At 47.7% G+C, this 19525-nt stretch overlaps 1 protein-coding gene across 2 annotated transcripts in view; it reads left to right on the plus strand.

The window, feature by feature from the left end:
• CEP72 (centrosomal protein 72) overlaps positions 1-14078 on the plus strand; it is a 40888-nt gene extending 26810 nt beyond the window's left edge. Inside the window, exons 6-12 of one of the 2 annotated variants that reach the window (XM_063086758.1) lie at positions 261-452; positions 1168-1475; positions 2745-2883; positions 4029-4225; positions 7662-7788; positions 11256-11367; positions 12849-14078. In XM_063086758.1, the coding sequence (XP_062942828.1) occupies positions 261-452; positions 1168-1475; positions 2745-2883; positions 4029-4225; positions 7662-7788; positions 11256-11367; positions 12849-13014 (1241 nt within the window). In that variant the 3' untranslated portion in view covers positions 13015-14078. The remainder of the gene's footprint in view (positions 1-260; positions 453-1167; positions 1476-2744; positions 2884-4028; positions 4226-7661; positions 7789-11255; positions 11368-12848) is intronic. The other variant, XM_063086759.1, reaches the window with a different exon arrangement.
• Positions 14079-19525: the final 5447 nt, after the last annotated feature.

Below are 19525 nucleotides of genomic sequence, written 5' to 3' on the forward strand. Positions count from 1 at the left end.
GCAGCCATGCTGTCAGGGTTACTGTTCTTCATCGTGAGTCCTGGTGTCGGGTGATGTCAGTGTCCACTCTGTTCTGTCCATCTGTAGAGCTGAGTGGAATGATTACCGTGAACTCACCATGATGTTGGCTGTTGCGTTATTTACCCACTCAGTTGTTTATTCTTATTTAATCATTTAAGGAAAATATACTTTATAGATATCATGCACTATCAGAAGCTTACAATGAAATAAAACTTTTAAAATGTTTTTTAATAAAATAGAATCCAGACATCTGTTGAGTCCTCAGTCCATGCAGCACCAGTGTGGGGACTCCATAAAGAGGGGCCATGAGAAAAGGAAAAGCAGCTCCAGGGGGTGCTGTCCAGAGAAGCAACATCAGAACCATTACTGTGGGGAGGAGCCTGAGGCCTACTGCTCGTACAGGCCCCACGCTCACTTCACCCCTCACCCAGGTAATCACACGCAACCCCCATCAGTACCTTTTGAAGCTGTTAAATATTTTTCACAGTGTTTGCTATTGCTCTGAAATTTATCCTGTTCTTGTTATACTTATTTTGTTTGTGGAACTCTCTAAAATGACTAAGAAAGAGTTTAACACATTGAAATTTATAATCCATCCACATTTAGAATCCTGACTATAAATCCTTAGGTGTGTTTTCTCTGCATGTGTGCGTGCACACACGTGCAGACATGTGTGCACACACACACTCACATTTTCTTCTAAATACGTGGGCCCAGGATATGACAGTAGCTACATTCTCAAAATCGGAGATGAGGAAAATTGAGTAAGTTAACTGAGAGTGTCATATGCAGCTGTGTGACAAAAGAATTGGAAAACCTCCCAGCATGAGGGGACCTGGCACCCTGGCCTCTCTCCCTCCCTCATCCTCTCCCTCTGTGTGCGTGTCTGTGCTTGTGTAGGTGTACAGATGCATGTACGCATGTATGTGCGTGCACGTGCACCTGTGCATACCTGCATGTGTATGTGTGCATACACACGTGCACATGCCTGTGCTTGCATGCACCTGCGTGTGTGCATGCAAGCGTATGTGTTAATGCATGTATGTGTACACATGCATGCACACGTATGCCTTTTTAAAACTAACACTGGCCACTGAGCCTCAGAGTTTGGTGCATTGAGGGCTCCGTTCTCTCTTTCTACCACAGACTCTATGGATATTGAGGACTCGACAGCTTCTTCTTCTCAGAAGTCGAGTTTGTCTACACAAAAAACATTAAATCCTTTGCCTGTTCCTGAAAAGTACAGGAAGCGTAGGGTTCCAGGTGGAAGATTCCAGGCACCTTCGGACCAGGAATGTCTGAGCTGCTTAGAGAGGACGAATGGGCCCTCCAGCCCTGAGGAGAGTCTGAGCAGACAGAGTGTCTCAGAAGGCAGGAGTGAGAGGACCTTTTCTCACTCTGAGACATCTGCTGCTGAAGAACAGAGGTCTCACGGCATGAACAGCACCGAAGAGGTGAGATAAAGAGCTGCAGATGGCGGCATACCGGTCATGCTTCTTACTATCTGTGATTGGATATAAAGTCGAGCAATTGCTATGCTCTGGTAATGCCATATTTTACATTTTCAATACTAACTGTAGTTTCTAAACTTACTTCTCCCTAGTGTCTGTTACCTCTCTGTTTTGTTAGGGGTTTGCTTCCATGCTGGACACCATTTCCTCCGTGGTGTTGAGTGTTTTGTGATGGGAGCACTGTAGCAGAGGGAGGTGATGGTGTCAAATGTACCTGCAAGGGCTGGTGTCTCCAGTGTGGGGTCCGCAAGTCGTCCAGTGGGAGCCATCGATGGCCTGTCATGAGGGGAGAATCTTGGAAGTTCATTCCATGGTTTTCCACAGGACTCCTCCTGATTAGGGGTGGTGATTTCTCCCACCCTCAGAGTGAGCTAGAGGCCACATAGTAGACTCCTTATTGCCTCTGACAGCTGGCCAGGTTGGAGACTTTGAGACATAGCTGTTGTAGACATAAATGAAGACCAGCCAGATTTGGATGGGCAAAGGCTGCTGCTTAGACTCGCTAGAGCAAGGAGGTTGGCAGCTGTCCCTGAGTTTAGCAGACACATGGCAGATGGAGGACCAGGATGCTTCACAGTGGACTGAGGGGACGGCTCAGGTGAGCCCTGAGGTGGCCATTGGCCTGTGGAGCTGGAGGCGCTTGCTTGAGGCGGGACCTCCTGTGTGGCTGATGGGGGCATGTTTGACTTTCTTGGGTTGGTCCCGAGCTGGAAGTGCGACAGGAGTGAGGGAAGCTGGCGGTTATTGATCAGGTCCTGGCTGTGTGGGGCCCCACTGTCACAGGCTGTTGTTGGGCTTCCCAGACTGTTGCTGGGGATTACGGGCTGACGTCTGAAGGCTGACTGTAGAGAGCCAGTGGGCTGCCAGGCCACCCTGTGTCCTGAGACATGGTTGGCTGTCATCCCTGTGCATCTTCCATCTCTTTGTCTGCAGGGGAGGCAGGGAGGAAGGCACAGCATGGGGCCTGGGCTTGAGTGGGGCCTATCCTGTGGTCATCTAGACCTCCCTTGTCTGAGGACCAGCATCACCTGGCATAGACCCCGCGGTGAGAGTGGGGCTCAGCTCAGGGCTGTGACTTCACAGTGCTGGTCCCCCTCTCGGCGTGGTGCATTTGGGGCAAGTGTGTGGCTGGTATTAGAAACCTTATTTTACAAAGCAACCGACTGGTTTTGTGCATTGAAAGCCAGTTTCACGATTTTATTTCCATCACAGCTATCTCCCAAATCACACTCTGCAGCCCTGCCTGGGAAGAAGGCCGCCCAGGAGGTGGTGCTCTTGGAGGCACTGCTGGACCTGGTGGACAGGTACTGGAGTGGTTGCAAGTCCCTGCATGACAACGATGTGTTCCTCGGTGAGTCAGGAGTGCAGGGGTGCACTGAACTGCTGGGTTCTGGGTCCTCAGTCCTGGGCATCATGCAAGTTGTCCTAGCATTAGGTGTGTGGTGTCCCCCGATATGAGTGTGAGGTGGCCCCTTACCTGGGCCCTCCCTGATGGTCTTCCCCTCACAGCAGCTGGGGCTCTTGGGGGGCACCTCACAGGCCTGTGGTGTGGGTTCTGCCTGCTGGCATTCTGGGCTTCACAGAGGTACCATGTCATCTCATTTTGCTAGAGGTGCTGTGCACAGGTTCTAAGTATTCTGTTTTCATGTGGGGATTTTGAGAACTTCAGAAGCTGCTGCCATTGTCTCTTATCCTCTGAACTTTTGGACTGTGTGCAGGACCCTGGATTTGCAGAGCTTTCAGTGGAAATGACTTGGGGTCCAGAAGGCTGCTCCCTCCCCTACAGAGGGTTAACCCGTTTATTCCCACCGGCTCACTGGGTTCGAGAGCAGGTCTCCTTCATCCAAGGTCACACTTTGAGACCAGGAGATGCTGCGTCCCCAGACAGTCACATTCTCTTTCTCTGCAGCCTGGGGTGTGGCTGTTAGTATCCCTGAGGGAGTTGGGACTCACCAGCTCGCTCCTCCCTAGCAGGTCCTGGACACCACCCTGAGCTGTCCTTAAGCTGTGCCAGGTTTCTGACGCTCCTCAGTGTTGTGGCCCCTCAGCACCTCCTTCTGGAAGCTGCAACCCCCCCACCCCAATCCTGACCCTCTTGTTAAGGGCTGCATCTTGAGGGGCTTCCTGAGCTGTCCCAGGCCCAGAGCTGCCCGTCTGCTATAAGCAGGGCAGGCCCCAGGCCAGGCACAGTCAACAGGAGGGGCTGCTCGGCATCAGCCAAGCCACTCCCAACGTGGCCATCAGATGTGCAGCCTTCCTTGGCGGGCCACCTTCTTTCTAGAGTAAAAACTATCTCTTCTTTTCCACTCCGCTCATGGCTGATGCAGAGAAACCAGTGCCAGGTGGTCAGTGGTGCAATGCCCCCCCATCCCTCCCCGTGCCCATCAGTGTTTTTGAGGCATGTAATCTGTGTTATTCAAAATGTATTGGACATATTTGTTTTTATTTCATCCTTTAAATGTAAATGCTGTAATAATGCTTGATTTTTACTCCTAGCTCAAGCAAGACACATTTTGTCATCTATTCAAGAATTTACAGCAACTCAGGACAGTTCAGCAACTGTGAACGAAGAAATGAGATGCCTGACTCTTGAAAATAAGTCTTTGCAAAGTCACCTGGCTGAGCAACAGCAGCAGTATACCGTGAAGCTAAGCGAGGCAATGTCAGAACTCAGCGCCACACGGAAGGACGTGGTGAGCCGAGCCCCCGCACTCTCTGTCTGTTCTTGGGGCAAGGTGAAGATGTGGCTCTGACTTCTCACAAGCAGGGCAGCCCCTCGACCCCATGCTGCCATAGGGCTGCAACACTGGATCCCCTCCTGCTCCTCCAGGGCCTCATAGCCCTCCCTGTCCCAGGACCCTGGCTGCCCCCCAAAGGGTACTGCCTGACCTCGTCCACCCCCAGGCCCTATGGCCACAGGGTTCTGGAGATGGTAGCGTCACAGGTTGTCCTGGGCCTACCCGCCTTGGGGCTGCCTTCTGGGGGTAGGAGAGGGAAGCTGGGCTCGAGGCAGAGTCTTCTGTCCCCACTATCCCCATACCCAGGCTCCCAGCCCATTCAAGAGGGAGGTTCTGGTTAGCTGGGCCATCCCAGGGTCCTGCCATGGCCCTGCCTGCACCCACTATGCAGGGCCTTGTCCTGGTGGAGCCTGAGGGACCTCGGCCACCAGGTGGCACCCATGTGCAGCCAGAGCCAGCCAGCGTGGGCCTTGAAGCTGAGTGGGGAGAGGGCGGGGTCTCATTGTCAGTGCTAATGTGTGAGTTATGTCACTTGGGGGAGAGGGTGGAGCATCCGCTAGGCCACTGGGCATGTCACTTCACTCCTCTGTGCTAGTTACTTATTGCTAATAATAGGTTACCCCAGGGCCAGCCCCATGGATCACTCAGGAGAGTGCGGTGCTGGTAGCCCCAAGGCCGCGGGTTCGGATCCTATATACGGATGGCTGGTGCGCTCACTAGCTGAGCATGGTGCAGACAGCACCAAGCCAGGGGTTACAATCCCCTTTCCAGTCAAAAAATAAATAAATAAATAATAGATTACCCCAAAATGAGCACTGACAGCAGTGTACATTCATTATCTTATGGTTTCTTCAGCTTAGGCCTCCAGGTGCCTCAGGCTTGGGCAGTGTCTTGAGGCTGCCATCTCACCTAAAGGCCTGGTGGGTGAGTCCTCTCCAGGCCCACTCCCGGAGGCCTCAACTCCCTCCACACAGCCTTTCCACAGTCTGCCGCTTCCTCACAACCTGGGGCTGGTGGTCAGTGAGAGCTCGAATGTTCCCTTGCTACCTGACGTGAGAGCAGTGTTTCTTCACTTCTGCCAAACCCCACTGGTCCAGGCTACTCAAGGGGAGGGCCACACTGGGAGGGGTTGTGGGCATCCTAGCAGTGGCCTGTCCTCCCCACTGCATGCCAGTGACCTTGTTGTCAGGTGGGACTGAAAGTGGCTATCCCATGGGTTGTCTGACAGATGTTTCTGTCTGCCTCTTGTGAGGATCTGCATCTCTTTAAAGAAAAGAAAAATGGTGTCATGGGCAGCCTCTGGTGCTTTGAAACAATATCCTGTTAGTGCAAATGGCTCCTCTATCTGGAAAGGCCAGAGCACAAGCCTGGACCATGGTCGCTGCACAAAATGTCTTTTTGTGGGACAACATCGACCCCGTGGAACTTTTTTTTGTGACCGGTAAGGGGATCACAACCCTTGGCTTGGTGTCATCCGCACCGTGCTCAGCCAAGGAGCGCACCAGTCATCCCTATATAGGATCCGAACCCGCGGCGGAAGCGCTGCTGTGCTCCCAGCGCTGCACTCCCAAGTGAGCCACGGGGTTGGCCCAACCTCGTGGAACTTGCATGGCCTGTTAATGAAAAACAAAGGACTGCCCCTGTTGGGGTTTGGGGCAGAGGTGGGGGGTGGGAGGGGCGTGCCCCTTACTCTGTGAGTTGGGGACCAGCTGAACCCGGACAGATGGAGCCCCAGTGTTGGCTTTGTGCCTATGCCATCTGGCGTGGCTACCGTGGATGCCTGCCCTTCACCTTCGGTGCACAGTCTGACCAGCTCTGTCCCAAAGGGCAGCCTTGGCCACAGCACGGAAGCAGCCCCGAGGTCCCAGTCTGGGCGAGTGATCCGCAACAGTCCAGCAGCCCCTGAGGTCCCTGGATGACCCCCTCCCAAGGGAAGGAGGAGCAGTCAGCGGGAGCTGGTGAGGAGCCCTGCCGTGGCACAGCCAGCCCCCAGGACAACTGTGAGCAGAGAAAAGACCTATGTGGGGCCGGCGGCTGCTGCCTTCCAGGGAGATGTCTCCGTTACTCCTGTAGCATCCACAGTGGAGCCTGAGTATATTCCGTGGAGTGAAGACACTTAGTCCATGGTTGCATGTACCTAGACTATGCTTCTTGTGGAAGCTGGCAGTCATATTTCCTGAGGTCAGAGGTCCCAGGAAACAAGTTGGAGGCCCCACTGCTAACCTCATGTTCCACTGCAGCCTCCAGGGCAGATGTGCTGTGTCCACATTCACCGTGGCCTAGACTTAATCAGGAGCTGGGATCTGGATCTCTGCCTTACGGAGCTCACCACCTCCTTGAGAGACACAACCGTCGGATACAACCATCAAGAGCTTTCTGTATGGCCCCAGAGCGCTGCAGGAAAGACAGTTGTGTGGATTGGCCTCATCAGAGGAGGCACCTGGAGGAGGAGGCATTGAAATGAGGAATTTGAAAACACACAGTCTGAGAGGAACAACATTACATCCAGTGACAGCTTCCTCCACGAGATGTTGGGGACTCTGGGCACGCAGGCTGAGGTTTCTGTAAGCAGGTGGATATGCCCAGTGAGGATGAATGACACAGAGGTTTCCTGAAAACTAGGGCTCGTGTCATGTAGACCTAGGTGCTCTCCCCCGATAGAAGCAGGTGGGCCCAGGCTGCTGGGGATGTGCCTGTGCGAGCGGTGGGTAGGAGAGACTGCGGGTCTGTCTGCGGGGACCCTGGCTCCAGTTGAAGGCGCGTGGATGGCTCATGTGTCACCAGTAATCTGAGGGCACGGATTGGTGGTGGAAGGGGCTGGGTGCCTCAGGCAAAGACTGCAGTGCTGCAGGCTCGGACAGCACTTTGGTCCAACTCTTCTCTTTCCTGTCCCATTGCGCATGGTGTTTTCCTCATACTTTAAGGATAGAAAGGAACCCACTGTGGTTACCACCTGTGATGGGGGTGGCTTGTGTGATTCTTGCGTGCTTGCAGATGGAGGAGCCAGCACAGAAGGGGATCCCCACAGGGAGGCTGCCAGGCACGTGACCATGGGCTTCCTGGAGGAGACAGAGCTCGGCCAGCCACCACTGCTGCTGTTCCCTGCGTTGGCCTGTGGCTCCCGCTGGAACACGCCCTTCACGGGGGAGACACAGAAATGTGGAGGGTCTCAGGGAGCCAGGCCCCTTCCCTTCCCCTGAGGGTCACTGCCATGCTCAGGCGGGGAGGTGTTCTATGAAACGCTGTTATTGCTTTTCACTTTGTGATTCAAAATTATAATATGTGGAAGGAAACTAACATCTGTGGTGGTCATCCAGAGGTTTCCTTTCATTTTCTGTGCATTTTACTGAATTTGATTTGTGTATTTTACGTTTATTTTCTGTGTCCTTAGGATGACTTGAGACACCATTTAGACAAGTCTTTGGAGGAGAATAGTAGCTTGAAATCCCTTTTATTCAGCATGGAAAAAGAAGTAAAAACTGCAGATGCTTCAGCTACACTGAATTTGCAGATCTCTGGTAAGTTTATGGTTTATTTCATCACATTACTTGGTGAAATTTTAGTGTTCAAATGTCCATGGGTGTATTTCGTTTTAAATAATTACCAACAGAAGTCAGAACTAGCAAGTACTGCTTCTAGGTGGGATCCCCGCCCCTCTGTCCTTGGTGGTTATGCAGGTCATCTAGGCTCATGTTTGTGGAACACATGCCTATCCCAAGCAAGCCTGGGAGAGAGGCACCTCTGTCCTCATCTGTCCTGGTCACTGGTGGGTTTACCGCTCATGGCTTTCTTTGACCATAGTTATGGTGCTCTGGAGTTTGGTGAGCGAGCCTGTCGGCTCTGCCTCTTGCAGGCTTGCAGACTTCTATCTCCAAATAGGTGTCTGTGATGTGCTCTCTTTGGTTGCTGTCTCTTCCAAATCCAGATAATTTTCATTTTCCTCTCCTCACTTTCTTTCGTTCTGTTTTGCCATTTGTACACTATATTGGGTGTTTCAAGTTCAGATGCCTGAGTTTTGAATAAGGCAGTACTGGCAGTGTGTTGTTTCCCATGTGACCATCCCTGGGTGTGAAGTGGAGTCTCTGGGAGGCTTTCACTGCATCTCACAGGGTGCTGGCAGGTTGAGCATCTTTTCCTGTCCTTACCTCTCAGGTCTAAGGACTTCTTCTTAGAGCCAGATAGTGAGCATTCCAGGGCTCGTGGCCTTATGCCTCTGTCCCAACTAACCATGGCCTTGGCAAGGCAAAGACAGCCACAGCAGCAGCATTTGACCAAGTCTGTCTTTGGGGATGTGTCTACTCAGAGTTTGCCCATTAGTTTTTATTGGGTTGTTTTATTGAGTGTTGAGTTCTTTATTCTTTTTTTTCTTATTAAAGAAAGTTTCCCACTTAATTCTTATCACCTTCACACCATCATAAAGTTGAAAAACTAAGTCCGGATGGTCTGTCCTTACTTGCTCTGGGGTTCCTTCTGGCTTAGCCCTCACGTCTAGTGTGAAGTTTTTCTTCTATTGCAAATTCTTTTGCTTTGTTGCTTCACCCTGCATGGATTTGTGATCCCACTTCCCCTGGGTGACAGAGACACAAAGAATTACTCAAAGCCCATCTCTTCTGAGCAGTGAGAGGCCCTGAAGCGGTTAACTTCCCTTGGGAATGCTCAAGCGAGAGGCATCCCTTCCTTGGGAAATTAACCCCGAATTGGGGTTCTCTTCCAGCATTTATTCTCCAGACCAGGGAGTTACAGGAAGAGACGTAGGTGGGGTTATAGTTTAACAATATAGGCTGGTAACTTTCAGTGAAACAAGTCAGATGACATTCCTTTAGGCAATTAAGTGATCCACTAACAAAAACTTGATCTCAGCAAACATTCCTTCTTCTTCTAGCAATTTTCCAGTATCTTTACATAACAATCAGTAACTAGTCTGTCCTTGACCCAGCAACCTTGCTGTGCCACAAATCTTTATCTTACACTGGAGACTTTATAGCCTGAGGAAAATTTCCAGTCCTCCACAAGGTCAATATTTGAAACCGCAAGGCTTTGCAAAACCAGGCCCTGTGAAGTACATTTGCTTTAAGAATATTCCACAAAATTCTTTCCTGAGTTTAGCCACCTCCTTTCTGGCATTTTTGGTTCTGACTTAGGTTGCTCTTTGACTACTTGTGTCATGTCCTTTTTGTCTTCAGCTGGTTTGAGAACAGTGGGTCAGGGCTCAGATCTGTCAGCGCAGCCGTCGGTGTCTGTGGGATGCTGTCATGCTCTTGCCTTTGCTCTTACAGCAACTGTGGGATAGTCTTCTCTGTTGTCCGTTTTTATGTGAAATTTGTTCTCCTGAATTTCTAGGTGGCAAGGTCAGGGTAGCTTTTCTGACCTCACAGATGAAAAATAAGCCTGCCTCCTTTTGCAGATTTCCAGGCCCTGTCCCCTCCCCCACACTTCTCTCTGATACCCTGGTCCTGTTGACCCTGACTCTGCTCCAGCCCCTCCAGACTGCAGGGACACCCTGGCCTCACCCTCACTGAAAGGATTTAGCTTCCTGTGTCAGCATGCTTTCCTCGTTGGCCCACTGGGGTTTCCCAGGAAAACAAGACACTTGGAGACTCTCCCATCCTTGGATCTGTCGACTGCCCCCTGCTGACTGCTGCTTCAGCACCACAGATTTGGATACCAGGCACGACTTGTGGCTGCTGGGGGTGTGCCCCACCCCTTGTGTCTGGGCTCTCAAGGCTTCTGGTCACTGGGGTGCTGTGATGTTGTTCATGGGGTTTGTTTCTGCCTTCTAGTTACTCCTGGTGTTTTGACTAAGGTGGGGATTCTGAGGGATCCCAAAACCATGCCGCCACTGCCCCTTTCCCAAAATTCCTCTTGCCATGTGCTCGAGGAGGAATGTGTTTAAATGTGGATCTGTCTTGACACCTGGGGATGCCTTCCACTGCTGCTGGCTTGCTGGTAAGAAGTGTCTGCTGTCAGTACTGTTGTCAGCCCTTTGCCTGTCACCTTCCCATTCTGACTTTCTCATTGTCTCTGGTACTGAATGGTTTTGCAACCGTGTGTCTGAATATAGGTTTATTTGTATCCCATTTTTGGGTTTGGGGAGCCGATAAGTACTATGTTTCTTCCCCTCTCAAGTTGGAACCCATCTGTGTGCTCTGCTACTGACGAGTGCAGGACTAGATGTGGGCTGCCGCAGGCTTCTCAGCACTTCTTCCCAAAGCCACAGGCCCACCCCTCTGGACAGAATGTGCTTCCTGGTAGAGGAGAAGCCCCAACAGCATGCAGGTCTCCAGAAGGAGCCTGTAGCCGTGCCATCCTGCCCTGTCACTGCTCTGCCTTCCTTCCACACGGGGATGGGGCTCCTGGGAGTGTCTGGAGGGCAGACCCCTGGCTCTAACCCCAGGGTTGGGAGCCAGAGGGGGGCCCTGGTAGAAGCAATTGGGCATGTAGACTGGGGCCTTGTTTTAGTCTGTTTTGTGTTGCAAAGGGTAATTTATAAGGAAAAGAGGTTTATTTGGCTTACAATTCTGGGACAGCTGTGTCTGGCATGGGCCTCAGGCTGCTTCTACTCATGGAGGAAAGTGGCAGGCAGCCGGCAGGTGCAAGCAGATCACCTGGCGAGAGGAAGCAAGAGAGAGAGAGAAGGTGCCAGGGTCTTTTTAAGCAACGAGTTCTCATGGGAACTAATAGAGCGAGAATTCACTCATTAATCCCCCCTCCCCCAGGGAGAGCATTAATCCATTCATGAGGGATCCACCCCCATGACTCAATCAGTTTCCAATACTGCCACATTGAGGATCAAATTTGCACATGAGTTTTGGAGGGGACAACACATCCAAACTCCATCAAGCCTTGACTTTCCCATTCACCGCTGTCTTTGAGTCTTTTTTGAAAACTGATCTTTCCTAAGCTATATTCTTTTTCTCATCACCCAGATTCAGTTTGAGTCTAGAATGAGTTTCACTAAATAATGCCACATTTTTTCCTCTTTCAGGACTTCAAACAAGTGTGAAGAGGCTGTCTGGAGAGATTGTGGAGTTAAAGCAGCACCTGGAACACTACGACAAGATCCAGGAGCTCACCCAGATGCTGCAGGAAAGCCACAGGTGCCTGCTGGGAGCCCATGGGAGGGCTGAGGGCTGGGGGGCCACAGAGGAGCAGCTGGGGGGTGAGTCTCCAGCACCCACATGTGTCATCCTGTTGATATGGAGCTTCCTCGAGCTTCCCTCTCAGTGAAAGTGAGATCCTTCCTGCTGCAGCATTCTGTGAGGGGTGACCTGTGAGGGGCATGGGCCATGTGGCTCCTGCAGCCTGTACTCTCCCCTCACCGCCATTCATGTCTGGTCACGTAGAAACATGAGATTTCACCTTTATTCCCTGGCTGTGCAGGGGGCGTGAGGACGTGAGTGGGAGTGTGGGATTATCAAGGCAGAGCCTCAGCTTCTGTTTAAAGAATCAGGTGTTGGGAAGTGGATGGAGGCTGTGTGCACAGAGGAGTTCGGCCTTGGGGAAGGTGACCAGCGGCCGTGAAAGGGAGGACAAGGGAGGATGGGCACCCTGGGCTTTGCGGATGCAGCTGTGTGAGCCCTGGTCCTGTGGCCCCAGTCATGCTCCTGTGGCCCCAGCAGGGAAGGCTGCCACAGTCATGCTCTCACTGCCTCTTCCCCACCTCACTTTCCTCAGGCCAAGGCCACTATGTCTTCTGCCCGGCTTGGGTGCTGTCTGCTCATAGGCGCAACCAGGCTCTGACCCTTGAGGGATTAAAGGCAACAGACCCCATGGGCCCATCACGGGCTTATAATACAGAGGGAAAGGGGCTCCTAACAGATGAGTTTGAGCTGAGACTAGATGGGAAGAGCAGAGGGGAGGAGGAGGGGACACATGGGTGCAGGGAAGTGACTCTGGGCTGCGTACTGTGGTCTTAACACACAGTGGAGTTGACAATCTCTTGTCCCTGGGGTTCAGGCCAACTCTGTCCAGTCTGAGCCCCCACGGACCAGCAGCTATTTCAGTGGTCCATGCAAACAGGGCCAGCAATTGCACAGTGAACTTGCTTTGTTTAATATTTGTGATGCCCCACATGCCCTGAGTCATTGTGGACTGGTAGAGTGGGGCAGTTTGGAGATGACAAAGTAGGTAAAATGCAACGATACTTTTTTTCTAAAAAATCTCTTTTAAAATAAAAATGGCTAATAGTATTAAAAGTCAGAACTTTTTTATTGCACTGTTACTATGTCAGAGTTATTATTGTATTTGACTGGGAATTAGAATGTGTTCGTCTGTGGGTCTTATCTAGAATTAGGTCATTGTTGTGCTGGCCATGAGCTTGCCATTGTCTTCTCGAGACAGTGCTCTGCTGGAACCGAGGATGGTGTCCCCACTCCCCTGCCCGCTTGGAGCACTGCTCACTCCACGGTGCTGAGCAGGCCTACGTGCGGTGCAGCTGGGGCCGAGGGACAGGTAGTGAACCTGCGCATCGCTAGGTGGTGGGAAGACCCTGGCCCAACTGTGGGGTCAGGGTGGCTAGGAGATGGGCAGAGCCATGTGTTGGGGAGAGTCGAGTGGCCACCTCCCTGTTGTTCTCCAGCTCCCTGGTCAGCACCAACGAGCACCTCCTGCAGGAGCTGAGCCAAGCGCGGGCACTGCACAGGGCTGAGGTGGAGCAGATGCACTGGAGCTACCAGGAGCTCAAGAAGACCGTGGCCCTGTTTCCGCACTGCAGCACCAGCTGCGGTGGCCCTCAGGCCTGTTGACTCCTGCGAAGAAGCCATTTGCACCTTTGTGTTTCTTTAACTGTGTATCTGCTGGTGAGAGTTATCTCTTCTGTTTGTAATTATGATATGTGAGATGTATTCAGGGCTCATAGCTGAGTTTTCTAAAGCATCCTAAAATGATAGGATTAATCTAAGCCCTTTGCAAGTTTTGAGATAGAACACATTCACATATTTTGAGACAAATAGACAATTACTTTTTCATCAAATATCCTGAGATGAAGTAAATGCAGTGTTTTTCTGCCTACTGTGAAAGAGAGCTCTATGTATGATAAAATAATTTTTCATGTAACAAGCAGTCTTTATTTGATGAACCAATGTATTGTGAAAAGTTAACTTTTTAAATGGCTCTTTATAACTGAATTTCTCATTGAATTCTTTTACAAAACAAGCTACACACTATGGTAGGTGAGCAGGAATAAAAGAAGTTCCAAGACTTAATAAATATAGTACTTGCAGATGTGGAAAACATTTAAAAATAGTGTTTTATGATATTATCAAATCACAGTGAAAATGTCTACCCAAGCCCTACCTCTCACTTGTTTGCAGTATATTTCTGAAAATTATGTCATAGTAAGACATAAAACTAGATTTTTTAGTTTAGAAACTTCATATCTTATATAATACTTGCTTTAATTGGTAAAACAAGATAATTTTCTAAATCAATATTTAATTGATTTAGGAAGAATGAGTAAGCCTAAGAAGAAAATGCTGTGTACTAGCTGTGTGTGTGTGTGTGTGTGTGTGTGTGTGTGTGTGTGTGTGTGTGTGTGTGTGTGTGTGTGCACGTGCATGCGTGTGTTAGGATTACATCACTGAGGAAATCAGAGATGGGACTCAGCTCTCTCTCCTTCATCAGAGGAATCACTGGTCTTCAGGTTGCCTTTTCTGCCGCTTCTGTCTGGTTATGGTTGTGCCAGACAGTTTTCATAACAGCAGGAAAATGTGTCATACCAAATCTATTTTTGGCATGGTGGGGGGGTGGGGTTCTTTTATCATCAGATCATTTATTTATTTAAAATAATTAAACGATTTTAATATTAAGCCATTTTAAGCTTGTAGGAAATGTTCACCATACTGTTTCTTCAGGTTTATCTTGTTTAGGTTTCATGGAACTTCCTGAACCTGTGAGTTTATGTTTTTCATTAAATTTGGAAAAGTTTCAGCCACTATTTCTTCAGATTTCTTATCTGATCCACTCTCTTTCTCGTTCCTTCTCCCCCACTCCTCCTAGGCCTCCACACTATCCTCCCCAGGTCACTAAACTCGACTTGTGTTTGTCATACTTTGATCACGTTGAATTGTCTCTTGCCTTGTTGCAGAGTTTACGGATCTTTTCCTTTGAATGCCTATTCTGATGGTAAGCCTGTAGTGCAAATTTTTAATATCAGAAATTAAATATATTTTTAGTTCTAAAATTCTATTTGGTTTTTTTTTATGAGAGTTTTATTTCCCATTATGTTCATGTCCTTTAACCTTTACCATATACTTAACATAGCTTTACAGGATAATTCCAAACTGTTTTCCAAAGCGAGTGATACCAGCTCACACTAGCACTAGTCATGTGTGATAATGTCTATTGGCCCATGTCTTCAGCATTATTGTCAAAGTTTTTCATGTTTTCATTCTAGAGGGCACATAGCATGCTTTCAGTTGTTTTAGATTGCCTCTCCCGTTAGCACCTTTTCTCATGTTTATTGATCATTTGGGTTTCCTTTTTGTAAAGTGCCTGTTGACGTCTTTTCCCAATTTTTCTATTGGATAGTCCGACTCTTATTTATTTGCAGGAGTTATTTATAATTGAGAATAGTAGTGCTTTGTGGGTCACATCTGCAAATAGCTTTTTGTTGTCTTTTCACTTTTTAATGGCATCTTTTGGTTAAGGGAAATTTTAAACTTTGATATGGTCTAGGTATCAATCTTTTTTTATGATTAAAGCATTTTGAATCCTAATTTAAAAAAATCTTTTCCTGGTCACAGGAGAAAAAAAAAAAATCTTTTCCTTTTCATGACCATGAAGATACTCTGCTGTGTTCTCTTCCAAAAGATCTTACAGTTTTGTCTATTTTGGATTCTGTATATGTATTCTACTTGTAACTGATTAAAGATCCAGTTTTACTGTTTTTCATAGGTAAGTCCAGGTGTCCAGCCCCATTCACTGGAAGGACGCCCTTGTAGTAAATGCTATGCATCTTTCTGGGTGTCTGCTCCTTCCCACTGGTCTCCTTGTCCATTGCTGTGCAGCACCACAGCCTCACACAGATCCTCCCATTGTGTGTTCAGGATGTCTTGGCTATTTTTTACCCTTTGCATTTCACGAGTTTTAGAACTAGCTGGTTAAGTTGGGATCGCATTGAATCTAGCATTGAAATATCTATAATACTGGGTCTTACAAACCATGAATATGGCACCTCTCTCTGTTTATTAGGTCTCCTTTAATGTATATAAATACAACTTTATACTTTCTCCATAGAGGTCTTGTATAACTTCTGTTATATTTATTCCAAGGATCTTCTTATTTTGTGATGCTGTTCTTAAAAATTTGTTTGGATTTCATTTTTCTAATTATTTGTTGCTATTATATGGAAATTCAATCAATTTTCATTTATTATGTTTATGTCCAGCATTATTGTAGTTTTAGTAATTTACCCGCACCTATTTTAGCATTTCTAGGCACACGGTCATGTTTTCTGTGCGTAATGTTTTCTTTTCCATTCTTTTTACTCTGGATTTTTACTTTATATTTTTCCTTTGTTTTGCTTTTCCTTTTCTGTGCTAATTTGAATCTCTAGTATGATGTTAATTGAAAGTGGTGATAGAGCAGGGCATCTTCATCTTGTTCCTGATATTAAAAGAGTGCTCTCACCATCTCACCACTACATTTGCAATAGGATTTTTGCAGATTGCCTTTACTATGTTAAAGAGGCCCCATTTATTGTTAATTTGCTAAGAATTTTTCATCATTAATGGGTGAATTTTATCAGACATTTCTGCAACTATTGAGATGACTATGATTCTTCTCTTTTCATCTATTAATGTGGTTAATTACCATAATTTGCTATTATAAAAAGAACCTTGAATTTCTGGGATAAACACAACTTAGTGATGGATATTTATTTCCATGCATATTGTTGTATTTGGTTTATTAGTATTTTGTTTAGGGAGCCTGACCCCTCTACCTGGAAGCAGGTAAGAGAGCAGCGCCTGGGGTCCTAGGCAGGAGCTGAGGGCAGCCAGCCCTTCTGCCTGGAAGCAGGCAAGAGAGCACACCCGGGGTCCTAGGCAGGAGCTGAGGGCAGCACTCCCCATGTGGAAGCAGGCAAGCGAGCACACCCAGGGTCCTAGGCAGGAGCTGAGGGCAGCCAGCCCTTCTGCCTGGAAGCAGGCAAGAGAGCACACCGGGGGTCCTAGACAGGAGCTGAGGGCAGCACTCCCCACGTGGAAGCAGGCAAGAGAGCACACCCGGGGTCCTAGACAGGAGCTGAGGGCAGCACTCCCCATGTGGAAGCAGGCAAGCGAGCACACCCGGGGTCCTAGGCAGGAGCTGAGGGCAGCCAGCCCTTCTGCCTGGAAGCAGGCAAGTGAGCAACACTGAAAACACCACTTCCATGTGGGTGGCTCACCACAGCCACCACCAAAGGAATGGTTGCCACAAAAGCAGCTTGATGCCACAGCAGTAGCCATAGCCACCGTGCAGGTGGCCCACCAGAGACTTGACTGCATTGACACAAGGAGAGTCACCAGCAAAGACCAGAAAAAGAAGAGGACATCTCTCTCCTCAAAGCCCATCCAGAGTAATAGAAGAAGCAAGTGCTCTACCATGTGACCTGACATCAACAAAGAGATGCTAGAAATACAAAACTCTAAGAGAGCTGGCAGACAACCTCTTGTGCACAAACATTCAAATCATGCGTGTTCCAGAAGGGGAGGAGAAAGGAAAAGGCATGGAAAACCTATTCAACTAAATTATAATGGAAAACTTCCCAGGTATAGGGAGAGACATAGACCTTTGAAGATTCCCAAACAGATTCAATCCAAAAATGTCCTCTCCAAGATACATTATAGTCAAACTAGCAGAACTCAGAGACAAAGAGAGGATCTTAAAAGAAGCAAAAGGGTCAAGTCAGCTATAAGGGAGTCCCCATCAGACTAACAGCAGACTTCTCAACAGAAACTCTACAGGCCGGAAGAAAATGGGATGATATATTCAAAATACTAAAAGAAAAAAAGCTGCCGGCCAAAAATACTATACCCAGCGAAGCTATCATTCAGAAATGAGGGGAAAATAGTGTACTTTCCAGGCAAACAAAAGCTACAGGAGTTCACCACATTTGTGAATTTTCTAAATTTCCTTCTGTGACTGTGGTCAGAGAACATATTTTCTTAATCTTAGTCTTTTTAAATGTATTGACTTGTTTTGTGGCAAAAAAACAAAACAAAAAAACAACTACATTTTACATTTTGTTATGAAGAATATGCCAACTATCCTGATTTGATCATCACATATTGTACAGGCATACTGATAGTCAACTCTGTACCCCACGAATATGTATGATATGTTTCAATAAAAAAATTTAAAAAAAATTTTTTTTGGAATATTGTATTCTAGCTGTACCACTTACTGTCTAACTTTGGGCAATTACTTCAATTCTCTGGACCCTGATTTCCTCGTTTATAAGATGGAGTAATAGCGCCTGCCTCCTAGGGTTGTTGTGAAGATTAAATGAGTTATTATAAATAAAATTCTAGGACAGTAAGTCCTAGACACCTAGGAAGCACTTTGGAATCACCTGCTGTAGTAATAATTAGTGTCTTTCTTCATGGGTGGTACTGACTGATTTTCCCTTCTAATCCAGTTCTTGCCAGGATTTGCATCATTACACTATCAATAAATGGATCGAACTGTGCAGTCCTTGATGCTCTAGGGGAATTGATTTAAGATTGCAATTATTTCTTCCCTGAATGTTTGCTGGAACTTGCTGGTGAAGTCATATGTACCTAGAACTCTCTTTGTGGGGAGATTTTTGACTACTGATTCAGTTTAATTAATCGTTACAGGACGTGGCAGAGCCTGTTCTCACAGACTATCCTTATGGCCCTCTACATTTACCATCCCCTTGGGTTGGTTTGGGGTCGTGTGACTAATTCTGAGCAGCAGTCTTTGAGTAGAACTGAGGTATGTCATCTAAGGCCCAGGGCAAAGGAGAGCTGGTGGGCCCCTTTGACGATTTCCTTTCCCTTGGTGACTTGGTAGCCTCACAACACAAGATCAGAAAGCTTGTTTTTCTTCTGTTGGATGAGATCCTTTGTTGATCCCAGGTGGACTCTGTGTGAGTGGAAAGTCAGTTTTGTGTGTCCAGCCACTGAAGCTTTGGGAGTTTTCTATTATAATTGGCAAATACTTACCGGAAGCTATAGGACTATGCAGGCTTTCTGTTTCTCCTGGAGTTAGTTTTTGCAAGTTACATATCTCTAGGAATTGGTCTGTATTGCCTTCATTTTCAAATTTTTTGGCATTACACTTATAATCTTTTAATGACATTTTAATGGCTTCAGCATTTGAAATTGTGTCCCTGTGGCAGAGAGGTAGGGACAGTTGCATCTGATCCAGCAAGACCTTGCTGTCCAGGGGCAAGGAGTGCAGGTGAGGAGACCTCCAGCTGCTCCTGCCATTAAGCTCTGCCTCAGCTTTCAAGATGAGGACACACTCATCCCAGGCCAGTGTCCAGCATGCAGCGCATCAGGGGCCTGGCCTCTCTCTAATGGGCGATCTCCAGAGCATCCCGTAGGGCTGGCCGAAACTTTGTCAGATCTGCATTGTGGTCTGAAGTCTTCTCTGCCATCTTACTGCCTCCCCTTTATTGTTCATGAGCATTACTTGAAATACTAACTCCACCTCAGCATCTGTTTCCCAGGGACCCTGTTCTCATTCCCCATTGTCATTCTTAATATTGGTGGTTTGGACTTTCCCTCTTTATTGGTCAATTTCACCAAAATTTGCCAAGTTTACCAGTCCTTTTAAAAAACCAACCTTTGTCTCCATTTCCTTTTTATTTCAATTTCTGCTCTTTGTATTTTTGTTTTTTATTTTTTTATTTTTATTTTTTTTAAAGATGACTGGTAAGGGGATCTTAACCTTTGGCTTGGTGTTGTCAGCACCATGCTCTGCCATCCCTATACAGGGATCCAAACCCGTGGTCTTGGTGTTATGAGCACCGCACTCTCCCAAGTGAGCCAGAGGCCTTCTTTATATTTTTAGCCATGCTGAAATTACTAACATATTTGGGTTAAAAAAATGTTATTTTATCAATTTTCTTGTTCTGCGTTTTTCTCTCTTGCTTTATCTACCAGTGTAATCGATACACTTTTAGTTTAAAGCTGCTGTCTCATCTTGCGCTGTTTGTTCTATGCCATGATTTTCCCCTCTCCACTACTGCTGTTTTTAGGTTATCTTTTATCGCTTAACATTTTCACCTCTACTAATTTGGAAGGA

This window comes from Cynocephalus volans, chromosome 2 (genome assembly GCF_027409185.1).
Source record: "Cynocephalus volans isolate mCynVol1 chromosome 2, mCynVol1.pri, whole genome shotgun sequence".
Classification (NCBI taxonomy): domain Eukaryota; kingdom Metazoa; phylum Chordata; class Mammalia; order Dermoptera; family Cynocephalidae; genus Cynocephalus; species Cynocephalus volans.